This window comes from Schistocerca nitens, chromosome 7 (genome assembly GCF_023898315.1).
Source record: "Schistocerca nitens isolate TAMUIC-IGC-003100 chromosome 7, iqSchNite1.1, whole genome shotgun sequence".
NCBI lineage: Eukaryota > Metazoa > Arthropoda > Insecta > Orthoptera > Acrididae > Schistocerca > Schistocerca nitens.
The window spans coordinates 328,466,088-328,480,722 of record NC_064620.1 but is presented as its reverse complement, the minus strand read 5'-3'; the positions used below and the strand labels follow the sequence as shown (position 1 = coordinate 328,480,722).

At 36.2% G+C, this 14,635-nt stretch overlaps 1 protein-coding gene across 3 annotated transcripts in view; it reads right to left on the bottom strand.

Moving 5' to 3' along the window:
- Positions 1–14,635, bottom strand: part of LOC126195820 (transport and Golgi organization protein 1) — a 166,227-nt gene that overhangs the window by 68,113 nt on the left and 83,479 nt on the right. For all 3 annotated transcript variants that reach the window (XR_007538614.1, XM_049934460.1, XM_049934462.1), the window contains exons 9-10: positions 6,649–6,744; positions 4,629–4,899 (exon numbers count right to left, since the gene is read on the bottom strand). Coding sequence is in view for 2 of the 3 variants with exons in the window: in XM_049934460.1 (XP_049790417.1) it covers positions 4,629–4,899; positions 6,649–6,744 (367 nt within the window). In the remaining variant the exon portion in view is untranslated. The remainder of the gene's footprint in view (positions 1–4,628; positions 4,900–6,648; positions 6,745–14,635) is intronic.

Below are 14,635 nucleotides of genomic sequence, written 5' to 3'. Positions count from 1 at the left end.
TGACAATAAGTGAAGAGAAATGCCTCAAGATTCTGTCTTTGTACAGTTCAAATAAATTTAGTAGTATTGTTTATGGAAGCTGGTGACCACACAACACCCTTTTGCATGACATAATTTGGGACAACAGACATAGTGACAGGGAAGGGTCCGTTTTGGAGAAAGCTTGACACACAACTATTGTCAAAGAATCGTTTTCAAGTCAAGTGAAAGTTTGCTTTCAGCAGATGATGTGCTCCAAGAACGGTTATGGTCTGCCAGAATAATAAAATAAATAATCCACAAAAGTTAGCAATTAAGTGGTACATGTGTTGCATTTCATTGTGAAGTACATTCTGAGATAGTAACTGTCCTGTCAACTTTATATTTGCAGCAAATAAATTTAAAATGTCTGAAATTCCACAAATGAAATGCAGTATCTTTATAAGATTCTCTGACAATTTAGTGGTCAAACAAATTTCACTGCTATCATAATACTTTAAGAATATGGGCAAAGTGATACTGTAAATTAGCCATAATAAATGCACAGGCCCTCCAGTTCTGCTACAACTACTACCAGTGCCAACTGTGACAAGAACTACAGAAAGTCAAACAGCAAAGCATTTGTGGCTGTCGTTGCTACTTAAAATACCTTTTGCCTCGAACAGAGAAAGAAATACATGTTATGATAGTTCTACTGCTTCCCAGTTCCACGTGAGCATTTTTCAATATTCAAAAACCATTCATTTAGTGAGGCCTAGGCTACAGCATCATTCATAGTACTTATATCTTGCCCACAGAAGAAATACAAAACTACCTAATATGTCATATTAGTTTTTCTGTGTCACTTTAACAAACTGTAAATCCGCTTTACTTTTACACCATTTGGAAACAGCACTCTTATGATGTCCACTTAACACAACGAAGGTAGGAACTGAACTTCTATGATTTCTTTACACTTCTTTAAATGCAATGCTACACTGGCATGCTTACTGCAAGGCAATCAAAGCTATCACAATCTATGTTGCAGTTACTTTTCAAGTACACATAAATGTTCAAAGCAGAGGTCTTTTCTGGTAACACATGAAGTTAGTGACTTTCTAGCTTACTCATTGGTATCTTCTGCATTACAAGATACTTGTTTTGAATAGTTCAGTACAATCATAATTCAAAAAGAGTGCAATTATCCATCACAAAACAGAGTCCACCTCTGTAGCTGAGTGGCTGGGGTCTGGGTTCAATTTTCGGCTGGGTTGGAGATTTTATCTGCTTGGGGACTGGGTGTTGTGTTGGCCTTATCATCATTAATTCACAAGTCACCGAAGTGGCATAAAATAAAAGACTTGCACTAGGTGCCCGAACAATTCCAGACAAGTTGTCCCAGCCAATTAGGTCAAGTGATCATTTCATTTCATATCATATCAAAAAACAGACACACTTAGAAAGCTTATTATTTTAATCATGGTTTTAATTTTCAGCAAGCATAGTATATACTTCTCAGAATAAAGTTTTAATCTGAAAAACACTTAGAAAGATTAAAAATCCCCAACTGCTAAAAACTTCTTTGTAAAATTTTGGTGACAAGAAATTTAGTCCAAAATAATTACAACACAAATTGGATGGAAACTGTTTTCTTCATGGGTGGTTTCTTTTTTTAGTTTTCAATATTTTTAAACACAACATGAATTACATATTAAATATTAAGAGAAGAAAACAGTAAGTACTACTTGATTTCCACAGTACAATAAATTTTAATTGTTCAAAACAATAGAGTGCATATTGCTGTGAAAAAAGCCTTTTTTTGACTTTGTCTCCCAATCTCTTCAAAGTTACGTTGTAATATGCCACTAATTTTAGTCTGTAAATAGCAATTCATTCCTTGCTCACAAAGTCATGGGCAATCAGTGTTCCCATAAACTTAATGCCAAAATGGAAAACAAATCTGCCAATTCTGACTGCCAACAACTGGGGTTACTACAATCACCAACATGGGAAACAGGAATTAAGCCCAAAGTGTCTTACACAGTATTTGTAACTTAAGAGATTTTTATGGCATCTAGGAACTGGCTGGTATATATAATGAATTTTCTGACTTGTGAATATCAGCAGTTCTACAAGCTGGTGGATGAAAAATTGTCAAAAACTGATGCTAACTGTGTATTAAAATAGCTCCAAGATTAAGGAGCATATTTCTATTATCAATAGTCAACACTTTACTGAAAATATCAGACTATTGTTTGAAAACTACTGGGTGATTATTTTCAATTACACTGTTGTGTACCAGCATGTGCTTCAATAGCAGTCTATTACCACTGGAATCTGGCCATAGATGCACTATCTCTTACATTAACTTCCTCACTGTGTTTGTCAATACTATAGCACACACAACAAATGAAAACTGCAGTCTGATATACAATCTAATGAATGTAGGTAATTCAGAGCATTGTATCACACAAATTTTTTTGTATCTCAATGAATGACAAAAGATTTAAAAATGTTTACATAACATTATATAACATTACATAACACAAACTGATAATGCTTTGTCAACATTTTTCAATGTGGTTTTTCAGTCAATAATATCATTACTGGGACATAATGAAATGCCCTTCTTTTAGATGAAGGACACCAAACAACTGCAATTAACTATTACATACAACATTATTTTTCAGGTGTTTAGGCAGTTGAAAAACCTGAAAAAATTATTCTGTGGGTAGCCATTGTTTACTGGCCATGAATGCACAATCAATTTGATTAAAATTCAATTTGGATGAATTGAAAACTATTTATTTCATACCTCATTTATCCGATAGTAAGATGAGGTCTTTTCTCCAAATTCATCATTCTAAAAATATGGGGTTGTCTTATATTTGCAGAATAAACTGTTGCTGCTGAGGTCAATGTTTCTACATTGTTAACAGATTAATACAGGAGTTGCCTTACATTTACAGATGAATCATTGGCTACTGAGGTTTCTAACAAATTTATTTTGAAGAATTCCATAGGCTAGGGATTAGTAAACAATGCTTTCATTTGAATAGGCTCGACATTTCCTGATACGCTGAAGCACTTTAAACAGTATAGATCTTGCTGAAACAATCAAGTGACATTTGATTCATGCACTAGTACAAGGGAAACACAAGAAACTACAAACTAGCCACTACAGAAACCTAACACCCTGCTTAAAATTTGGTAATTTTATGAAAAACAGCTGGAAGCAACATTAAATTCTATCAGCTTATAAAATTTTGTTGTATTTGGACATGTTTGCAATAAAAGTTCTTGTACATGCATTGATACAGTACACAAATGAGTTGCAAATGAAAAATTTGGTCACTGTTCATGTATCAGAATACAGGAGAGGAAGTCACCAGCTTCTAATGAGCTTTAGAACAAGATAATGAGATCAAGATGAAATGGGAAAGAAAATTAATCCAGAACTGAACGTCTAACAAAGTGAAGAAATCACATTAAACTGACTGCAATTGTTATCTCAGAATAAATTACAGCAGAAAAACAGCTCACTGGATCACAAGCCAAGTGTAAGTTCAAGAACTGGACTGAATCCTGATTGCAACCCTTTATTTATGAATTAGTTATTGTTTTTACATATGATATGTACCCTAGAAATTATTGCTGCCCATGATTCACTATCCCTCAAGCACAATACTACAGAAGTGTTGCAGGGGTAACACTGACACCAGCTTGGCTGAGAGGGCAGGAAGGGGAGTTGAGAGAGGGAGGCAAATTTCATTGTGCTGCCAACCATGGGAATCAATACTGCGTACTTTGGCTTTATATGAACATCTACCATGTTTGCACTGCAGTTTGCCTGAATCCCTTTGTGTTCAGAATCAAACTGACTTTAAAATTGGGTAAATATTCAACGACACACATATTTCTGCAGGAGATGCTAAAAGCCTACAATGGAGCCAGTGGCATACTTACATATTTTGTGCAGCAATGTTGGCACTCACCTTCAAGAGTGAGGAATGATAGAGCGGGTGTGTGTCAGCTACTGTTTCTACACGGCCAATGAGACAGACAATATGCTTGGAAGCAAGAGACATTATAATATTCTCATGTCAGTATAGAAGTGAAATTTGCTACGTGTTCAGAAAAAAAACCAGCTATATTCTCAGGTCCCACCATAATCACAACCTCGGAAATTGCCGCATATTCGGAAGAAGCAGATTTTTATTTGTGACACCGAAGACATACATTTTACAGCTGTCCTATTAGGTTGATTATAACGATGATTAAAAATTATGATACCACAAATGACCTGCTAAGCAAACAAAAAAGGTAGTGGGAACTAAAACTTAATGTCAACAATTTCTTTTGTTTACCTTATTTCCACTTGTATTATTAAAATGCAGACAATTAGAAAACGTGTAAGTTTAGAATATGTGTAATGTTAACTTTTCAGGCAGTCAATAAAAGTTTATAACTTTGATTAGACAGAATATGTTACAACATGAATTTTTCTCAAGGATCCTCTTTATAAATAAAAGGAGTGGGGGGTGGGGGGAAGGCCATCTTCTATTTAGGGTCATCTTATGCTAAAGTAATTACAGTACATAGGACTACAGGAAGACAAAGGTGTTAGCTTAAAGGTAAGTCATGAGGCTGGGCAACAAAAAGCAATTCACCTTCAAGCAATTTCCTAGCCACTTCTTCATCATGGAGACGATCCTTCAGACTGTCACGATCCATTGAGACGAGTGCAAGTTCGGCACGAGCATGGCCTACATCCAGTAATGTATCCAGCTGCTCTGAACCTTGTCCCTCCTCAAAAGCTTTTAACTGGCGGAGACAGTCTTGCAGTACTGTCAATTCACTGTCACGCATTGCAACAGTTTCCCGGGACTCTTCCAGCTCATTTGTTAATCGACTAATCTCCGAGCGTGTACTCTCAGTTATCTGTCTCAAAACAGTTGAATAAGTTAGACTGTGACAGATTCCTTTATAGGAACATAAATATTTGTCATACAGTATTTGTCTTCACAATAATACACAATTTAAAAATATAATTACTATAAAAATTAATTTTAAATTTTTACTATACCAGGAAGGCCACTTCAACGCTTGCCTAACCGAAGAATTTTAATTGAGAAAAGAAAACGCAATGGATGTATCAATAATTACTTGAGTTTCTACACTCAGCAACTTTTTTTATGCTTATGAAGTAAGGTTAATATTTTCTTTTTCACAAGTGTATTTATTGTGTGCACATTGGCTATATTCAATTGGCAATGGTAAATATTCTACTGTTTCATCAATAATATTCAGAAAGCCATGGCAAACATTTCACAAATATACTCAGCCAGCATGACTTAAGTGTTATCCCCAACAATGCTCTATCAACAACATACTGAAAGGAAAACATAAGAGTTTTAAGTCATGTTGACATCACAGTCTTCAGGGAGAGACCACTGTACCAACTCGGATTTGACAAGTAAGGAAGTTTTAACTGGTGATGTCATTACTGAAGGAGCTATCACAACATTTGACAGAAATGCTTTATGAAACCTCAGAAAACTTCAATAATGACTGTCAGACAAGGATCTGAACTTATGCTTTCCAAGTAGCAGCTAGTTCCTTTTTACATAAGCAGCTTGTTCTGGCAGCATTTTAAAAAAATCTGTATGCTGGTAAGCTGTTGTAAATGAAATGCAAATAGAGAAATTGTGAACAATGTTTTTATGAAATTATTAACTGGTGTTCTTGGTGGGAAACTCAAAAAGACAAGATTTATTCAATTCTATGCCGTGAAAGATAGAAGGCCATCAAGAAAAATAAAATTCATACTGGAATGCCCAAAATTTGTGGAGCAGCATATTGAGAAGAATTTAAACAGTAAAAACTGAATACCTCTACAGTTTTGCTACATAGAAGTTATCAGTGCTCTGCAGCTTTTCAAACAACGATGGCCCACAATGTAATATTTTGTGATAACTCATCACTTTATAAAAAGCTTTCCTTGGAGAGGAGAAAGTAAACTGTATTAGGTGAGACATCTTTTAAGTACACCCCAAAGAGGTATGTGTTTTGTAAGGGACCTATAGAGTTCTCAAGGTGAGATTACAGTTACCTAAATATGGAAAATCCTTTTACTAATTAAATTGCAGGGAGCAAAGGAATAAAAGCAAGGTGCCAAACTGCACAGGGTGTAGACATCACAAGTACTTTTGTCAAAGACTAAATTGATGTGTCAATTGGTACTCTTCATTAATTTGTGACTATGTCTAGCAGACCAGAGTGCAGCCTCCAGCTTTCACTAACAATCTGTCTGCTATTGGTCTTGTGAGGTAGCTTAAATAATGAATGCATACACAGAATGGTATTCAAATTCTTTCCCTGGCCAATTTAATTGAGCTTCTCCTAAGTTTTATAGGTTCTTATCTGCAGATTGTAGAATGTTCCTTCAACAAAGCCATTTCCACTTCTCCCATTCATGGCTGTCCATCTGCACCTGGATATGAATGGCATGTTAAGAAGTGATCCTGATCAAAACTGTGAAGAGGGGTATGGTCCTGATGTGGTACAGAAGTCAACGTGTTAAAATTAATAAATTTCAATACTGATAACATGTGTACAACATGATAATAAGCAATATATATAAAGACCATCATATATGGTTGACTGGCTCAAATTGCTGTAATAAGGTACCTGAGATAGTTGTTGCTGAAGGGCTCTTATCTTTTCTTCCATTTCTGACATCAGGTCAATTTTTTCCTTCTGAATTTTGAGAAGCGAATCTGTTGTCTAAAAAAAAGAAAATTATAAATGTTTATATTTACAACAGCACTCAATGTGAAATAACTTATATTTAGGGTAGACAGCAATAACGTGAAAATTTTTGAACAATTATTTTGTTCTTGTATTAATCAATAAGGATAGCTTCTGTGTATTTAAATTGGGCGTTATGTATTGATTGGTGTATCAATGATGCCAAGAACAAATGGAAGATAATTTCAAAGAATACTTAACTGTTATTTTTAATAGTAATGAAAATAAATCCAAATTGTTAAAAAAGTGTGTGTGTGTGGAGGGGGGGGGAGGGGGGGGGACGAGAGAGAGAGAGAGAGAGAGAGAGAGAGAGAGAGAGAGAGAGAGAGAGCCTAAAATGCTGGAGTGGATGCTCTATATTTCTGTGGGAGAAGCACTTATTGCTGATATCTAATATGCTGTACTGTAAGCACAAACTGACAATATCATTTTACACGTGTGTGGCATGGAGTTAATGAAATTTTTAATAAATTCATCTTACATCAAAAAAAGTAATCTCCAGTTTTGGAACAGTTATGATTGCTGGGATAGCTGCAACTGCCTTGTAAGTGAAAACCACAAGTGACCAATAATGCTCAAGTCAAGGCAGCAAGATGGCCACTATGTTCAAGAATTTACCGCACATTCTAATTGGGCATTGACCATCTGAACTAAATAGAGACGAATACTGTCTAGGAAATTGTCATTGATAGCATCAGCAAAGGACAGAAAAATGTATCTTTGACAAAACACTGAATAGTTTCAGCCAATGTGGAGATTCATATATCAATCAATTTCAGTTCCTGTCTGCACCATAAAAGGAAGGAAGATTGTTATTTAACATACCATCCAAAAGGTTTAAAACCCCCTTGAAAATGAGGTCATTATAGATAGAATGTGCACTAAAGATAGGGAAGGATGGGGAAGGAAATAAGTCTGTGGCCATTTCACTGCACTCCCAAAATTCAACAGTTAGGTTTTATTTTTTTGTTGAAACCTTTTTATGCACATTATACTAAATTGTAATGAAAAATGAAAATGAGAGCAAGGCTGATTAATATTAGTCAGTTTTGTGTTGTTGTTAGACAGATAAGAATGTTTGTTCATGATTTCTGTGAAGTTTTATTTGTTTGGACTTTGGACATATATAATTCAGAAATTCCTGATTAACATACAGGCATATTTTTCATCATAGAATTTCAACATATTCAGCATTACTGCACAATTAACAAAAACTTTAATAATTTCTAAATTAAGTTCATAACTCACAAAACACACCGTAATATGTCTTACCACTAAACATTCATATAAAAAGCATCATACATTGCAAATCGTTGCAAACAAATGCATACCAGATGGGAATAGACAGTTGTGAACATTGCAAATTGTTGCAAACAAATGCAGACCAGATGGAAACAGACAGGTATGGATTCCACAACATTCAGTAAAGGTATCACAGTGGCCTGGTGTTGCAATGCACATCCACGGAATTACAGTCTCCAACCACACCCAAAAACACAGTTGGGGTAGGGGTTCAACAAACAACGTAAAAATGCTGGCAAAATTTCCCATGGTTAAATTGTAACCAAGCAATAATTGGTGCATTAAATTTTGTGAACACTTTTGGCTCCTATACTATGGAGAATCAAGAAATACATGCTCAATGCCAGCAATTGTCTGCCCTTAAGCTAGTAAAGCAATTTCAAAAATTTGTTCTGTAACACATGTTCAGGCTGTAAGAAAAGTTGAGTGCTATTATTTTATCATATTTGCACTTACTGGTCTGGACAGTGTCCTTTAAGCCAAAGCATGACTAGTCTTTCTGGTTTGAGCTGCAAGACGGCACAGTACTGCTTGTATCTTAAAACTCACATGGTTGTTATTTTATTAGTTTTATTATTGTTGTGTACCATGCAAGAGGTACACAAAAAATACCATATCTCTCAAGTCCACACTGCAGCTTCCAGATGATGCACACAAACCTGGACTTTTTTCTGCTTCTGCGCCACTTCTTCCAGCATGTTGTGTGCATCCATCGATAGTGTGGACTGCTAACTGGGAACATTGTCAACCTTGAACTACATTGTATCTGCCTTGTGCTAGCGGACAAGGTGGACTAGTGGACAGGAACCAAAATACGACATGCCATGGACACTCAGACATTTACTAATCAGCAGTCACAAGCAGTTCACTTCAACGCTTGGAGTTAGTTCAGTACAGTATTCTGACAACCATCACCCAAGTCAGTGATCGTTATTTACAGAAAACTACAACCAGTTACGGGGTGTCTGAAAACTTACTATCAATGATGGTTACAATATCTTAAACTGCCAGGAGACAGCACAGTTATTCAGATATCATTATATTAGGTTAGGACACCATGTGCCACATCATCTGACATTTTTCTGACTTGGTAAAACATGAAAGATGTGACAATTTTTGACAATACTCAAGATTTGGTAACTACAAACTGCTGCTCAGTGCAAACCCACAGAACTCTTGTCAACATGGAGTAACAAGAGAAAAGAAACATAATGGAAAAAAGAGAAAAATACTAAGCAGGGCAAGATTTTATTTCCACTTAAACTTAGAGTGCACAAGTTATATTCATTGATTTTTTGTGGCAACACTGTGTGGCTTTATTCTGTGACTGATACATTCCAAGACTGCTAATCAGTTTCATTACCAGAAATGATTTTTTATGAATTTTGCAAACAGTTCTGAGGATATCTTTTGGACATGACCCAATCAGAGCTCGTCCTACAACCAGTAGTAAGCTTACTGCAACAACTGTCTGCAGCTCATGAGCTCATGGTGGCACGCTTCAAGACAGGAAGACCGATGACTAACAAAAATGACCATTGCAGTTCAAGCTGCCACCACTACCCTTTCCAGCATTCCATTAAAAAGCCGAGTCCTTGAACAACTACATCTAGCAACTAGAACAGCATTACCTCACACATCAGAGATCAGGTGATGCTGAACGAAAATCAGTTTTATTAATATATGAAGATCCCACTGTGTTTCAACTTCTTCATAGAAACTGTCCCCTACTTGTGAACCAGTGACTCTCATATACTGACATTAAACAATCGCTTGCAAAATAATTTGACTCTTCAAGTTCATGTTGCTGTTGCTGCCAGGCATAGATTTTTCTCAATGTTCCAAGAAGTCAAATCAAAGCTATAAACAGTAGATTACTCAATTACAGAACCTGACTAGGAAACATATATTTCATTGTGAAAATGGTCGCTGCAAGCAATCTTATGCAGACTCATTAATTTGTGACAGGCTTATCATGCACTCACCTGACAATAAATCAAAGTAGGGCTGTTTGGTTTAACAAACACATCTTTATAAGTTTGTTTGCTGTTGATTTGGCATATGAAAAAAATGCATGTATTTACAGAAGCAATACTGTGCACAGATGCTGACATATTAATTACACATCAACAGCTGGCACGGCCAAGCACACAGCAGGGCCAGATCTGGAAATTGCAGAGTGAGCATGCTATGCTGTACCGTAAACCACACATAGGGTGATTGTGTCTATCGCTGTTGCCCAGTCTTTGAAATTACTGTACAAAGACTGGGCATAGAGCTGAGGCATGCAAAACAAAGTACACTCATGCATATGGAAATGGCAAATTTGAAAACTTGCATGGATGAATCATGAGGTGAATGTTATCTTTCATGGGAATAAAAAGTTGTTAGCTGTTTACTCTTCAAGTCAACAAAGTGGAGAGCAATTTTCAAATTGACACTGGGTTGTCAATTTTAATCATTAACCTGTAGGCCTACAAAAAGTTAGGAATGCCAAAGTAAACAGACTTTCAAAGTTTGCTCTTCAGTTACAGCAATTAGGAGATTCCAGTAAAAGGACAATTTTCAACAGATATTAATATATAAACCATTTATGAAAAAGGCTACATTCGTAGACATAAATTTAAATAAATAAATCAACAAATTTACAAAGACTGGGTCTCTTCAATGCTTTGAGCTTCCTTCACAAGGGAACAAATCAAACTCAAACTGACATTCTAAATGGAGGGTTACATCAGCTATTGCGAAAATCTGATACTTTTCCCAAAGCAACTAGCAGTATTAAAGGTTATAAGACATACATTACACTGAAGGCAAATGAGCTGTCAAAGTTCTGCAAATAACACTACATTCCTTTTGTGATAAAAGGTAAAATAAAGGAGGAACTCGACCGTCTTCAACAGAATGTTGTTAAAGAAGCCATAACCAGTAGCCAAAGTTAGCTGGTGGTGTGTACTTTGGCAAATTGGATCTTAAACAGTCATATTTTCAGATTTCTTTGGATGAAGATACTGAGAGATTTATGGTGATAAATACGCCATTTGGTGTCTACTGTTACTACAGGTTACCCGTTGTAGTGGCCAGTCTGCCATGTTTGTTCCAGTGGAACTGCACCAAAGTTAAGTACCATTTGTAACATACTAGTAATAAATATTATTTGCTCCTTCTTGCTGTGTTGCCACATCTTCGTAATAGTGCTACCCTATCATGTGTTTATTTGGAAGCATGCAAGAACACAAAACCCGTTCCTTTGGCCAATTTTGAACCATCTGTTCAAATATGTCTACCACTGGACCATTCAGGTATGCTGTCAGCCATTAATGTAGTTACCATGAAAAAATTACTGAGCTTGGACACTCAAGATGATGAAAATCATCATCATCATCATCATCATCATCAACCAATTATAAGTTGATTAATACCAGTAGATGACCATGTCGCTGGGAACCTTGTAGCAATTACAACTCCCTATGTACAGCTATGCTGTCAGGTACTAGGACAGGGTGTATATGTGGACGAGTCCTGGATTTCCCGGTTAAAAATACACTTTCTACTGGATGAAAATACACTTTTCCCATGTTAAGTAGCAGCATACTTTTCCTCGGAACTGCAAAACTTTTCAATCCTTTAAATGATTGTGGTTTTATACACCAGCATAGAATTTACCAGCACTTTAGATAACGAAACTCAGGGGAAAAAACACATTCTGGAAAGATGTCTGATGTGCAGCAACACGTACACTGCATATTTTTGTATTACAAAAGTATAAACTCGAATTCCACGAAACACCACATGTTACTTTCTGAAGAATTGAAATTGAGATTGTGATGCGCTTTTGCAAGCCAGTCGTAGCTCATGTCAAGCGATCTCGCCAGGCGATGACAGTGGATATTCAGAGCATAGGACACGTGATGTAGCCAGCCAATAGCAACATCACTGTTAAGTAACGCAAACACACAAATAGGGAAAGGTAATGGTTTGAATTAATATACATAGTGTTGCTACAAGGAAAGAAAAGCTTTTACGTATAATATTGGTCTCTAAAATTAATAAGCTTTCACAAATAATGTTGATCTGTTTTGCGCGTGTTACATTTTAAGATACATCACACAAATGTGCCAGTAAAATTTTTAACGACATAAATGTCTGATCTTCTGGGCTCGAAAATATTCTAAATGGTCGTTGTCAAAGATTTGATTTTTGATGACAGTCAAACGCTCTGTGGCTTAAAAAATTCATCAGATATTCATGCACAGAGTTCATCTTGCGTAAAAAGAAATTTACTTTGAAAGTAACGCTTACCAAACAACCATTCGGAATATTTTCCCACGACCTGCTAGAAATAGATTCGTTTCAGCAGTTGCCAGAGAGCGCTAGATAACAGGCGTCACCGCACTTGCACAGCTACGGTGACGCAGGAAGCCCATACGTTCGTACATGTAAAACATTAAAAGATCTTACATTATGTCATAAAAGAAACAAAACATTAGAGGATACTCCAAGAGCATGGGAATACTGTGAACCATAATAAAATGCATCATTCGGCATAAAGTGCACATTCGTGTGTCCAGATTCATATGTAAATTTTGTTGGTGTCCCAGTACTGTATTATCTCATGTTTGGTTCTTTATTAAGGCATAATGCCATACGTGCTAGAAGATGAAAATGTGAACTTGAAATGCAGCAAACAGTTGAAACTAGCCAATAGTGTGGAATTAAAACACTTCGTTTAAATAAACTGACTGCCTCAGCAGAAAAGATTTCTTTAACAAACTGACAAAAATAAATTCATTGTTCTGCATGGCGATTAACACTTGACTGTCAGAGGGGTGGAAACAAAATAAAATCTGGAACTAATTACATATTTTTGCCTTCCATAATTATGTGCATGTATTTTAATTCACTTGATAGCTCCTGGCCACAGAAATCCGATTTGTTTTCATTTGACGTGAGAGCAATAAACAAAGAGGAAACAGCAAAATCACTTAACATAAACACGGGACACATGTAAGACATGTAATTTGGTCTTAAGTGTGCCAAAGTGAAGTGCCACGCCACTTCACACAGCATTCTTCCATCGCACATCTCTGTATGTCGCTCTGTGGAATTCAAACATGCGATATTTTGTAATGGATGCCATCAAACTATATTCATGCCAGTGCCTCTCCAGCTCCCAGTTGGTCGGTTTGACATCCTGCCCCTCTTGAAAAAAATCTTGCAATTAATACTGGATGTGGTTATTTGTAACCGGCAGAACAAGAACTCTTCAGAAAATTTGCAGTCTTTACTGCCTATTAGCTAATAATTTGCTGTTTTGTGTGACATAAAATTAAATATCAGATACATAAAACAAGTAAAGACAAGAGACAAGCAAGACAGTAGCACACATTTCTTCAATACCAGGTCCTAGTTTTTTTTCTCTCTAATCTTGCCACAGCTTTATATGGCGTACTTTCCTTTCTGGGAAAGAATCTATTACCTCATCAAAGTTCGTCAACGTTTTGCTACATGAAAAATGAAATGTCGTTGTCTAATACTAGAAAAGCTGTTGATACAAATAGTACCAAAGACTGGTGTGGTTTCTCGATCTGATTACGTGTATTTTGTCACTGCTAGATAAAATGAAATAGGCCTGCCTAATATTGCAGCAATTGTTACACACACAAAATACTGTTTGGCACAAATGGTCATTTTTATAACACAACGGAATATAATTCACGAAGTACCAATATCAAATGCCTATTAGGCATACTACAAGCAAAAAGATTTATGTTAGGAAATAGTTTCACATACTCTCTAGCTTCTGAAGCAAGAGATCGAAAAGTAGTAGTATGAAATTTTTATATAAATTTGGAATCATCATATTTTTCCGTGATTTGTGAGAGTCCCCATTTCTTTTCCTTCCACGTTCTAACAATCAATCTTGTCATCACTAATTCTGCAACTATCCTTGCCAGTGTCAAAGCTTATTCTCTGGTTAAGTTCACTAACCCTGCCACAATCACCAGTTTAGTTATCTCGCATTTATTCTCCAGTTAGTCGTTATTACATGTTTGTACAACGCATTTTCCAGGCTACTCCCAGAATAGAACTTTAGCAGCTGCTAGCCGGGGACTGTATGATTGGCCCTTAGAAGTGTAGCAGTCTGGCCAAAAGGTTTCTGTCAAAATTTCATTTTCTTGGATACACGGAGGAGACAATACGCAATCTTTGTTGCCTGTTATTCCTGTTAGTTGTTTATTTCCACTCTGGTAGTCTGAATCTATGGAATTCGCTAGTAGTTATAACAATGCTGATTATTTGCAAACCCAGTCAACCACATAAACAGCGATTGGCATTCACCTGTTCGGTTTTATTCTGTTCAGATTGTATAGACCCATCCTCTTCTGTCTGCTGGAAAGTTTATTTCTAGATGCGATGGGGATTCCCCTGGCAGAGACAGCACATACACTATGCACGCATTCAAAAATCAACTTACGATTCTTTCAGAATTCAACTTAGAATTGTTCAAAAACCAACAGGGATGTGTTCAAAATCATATGAGTAATCGATAGACCAACGTGTG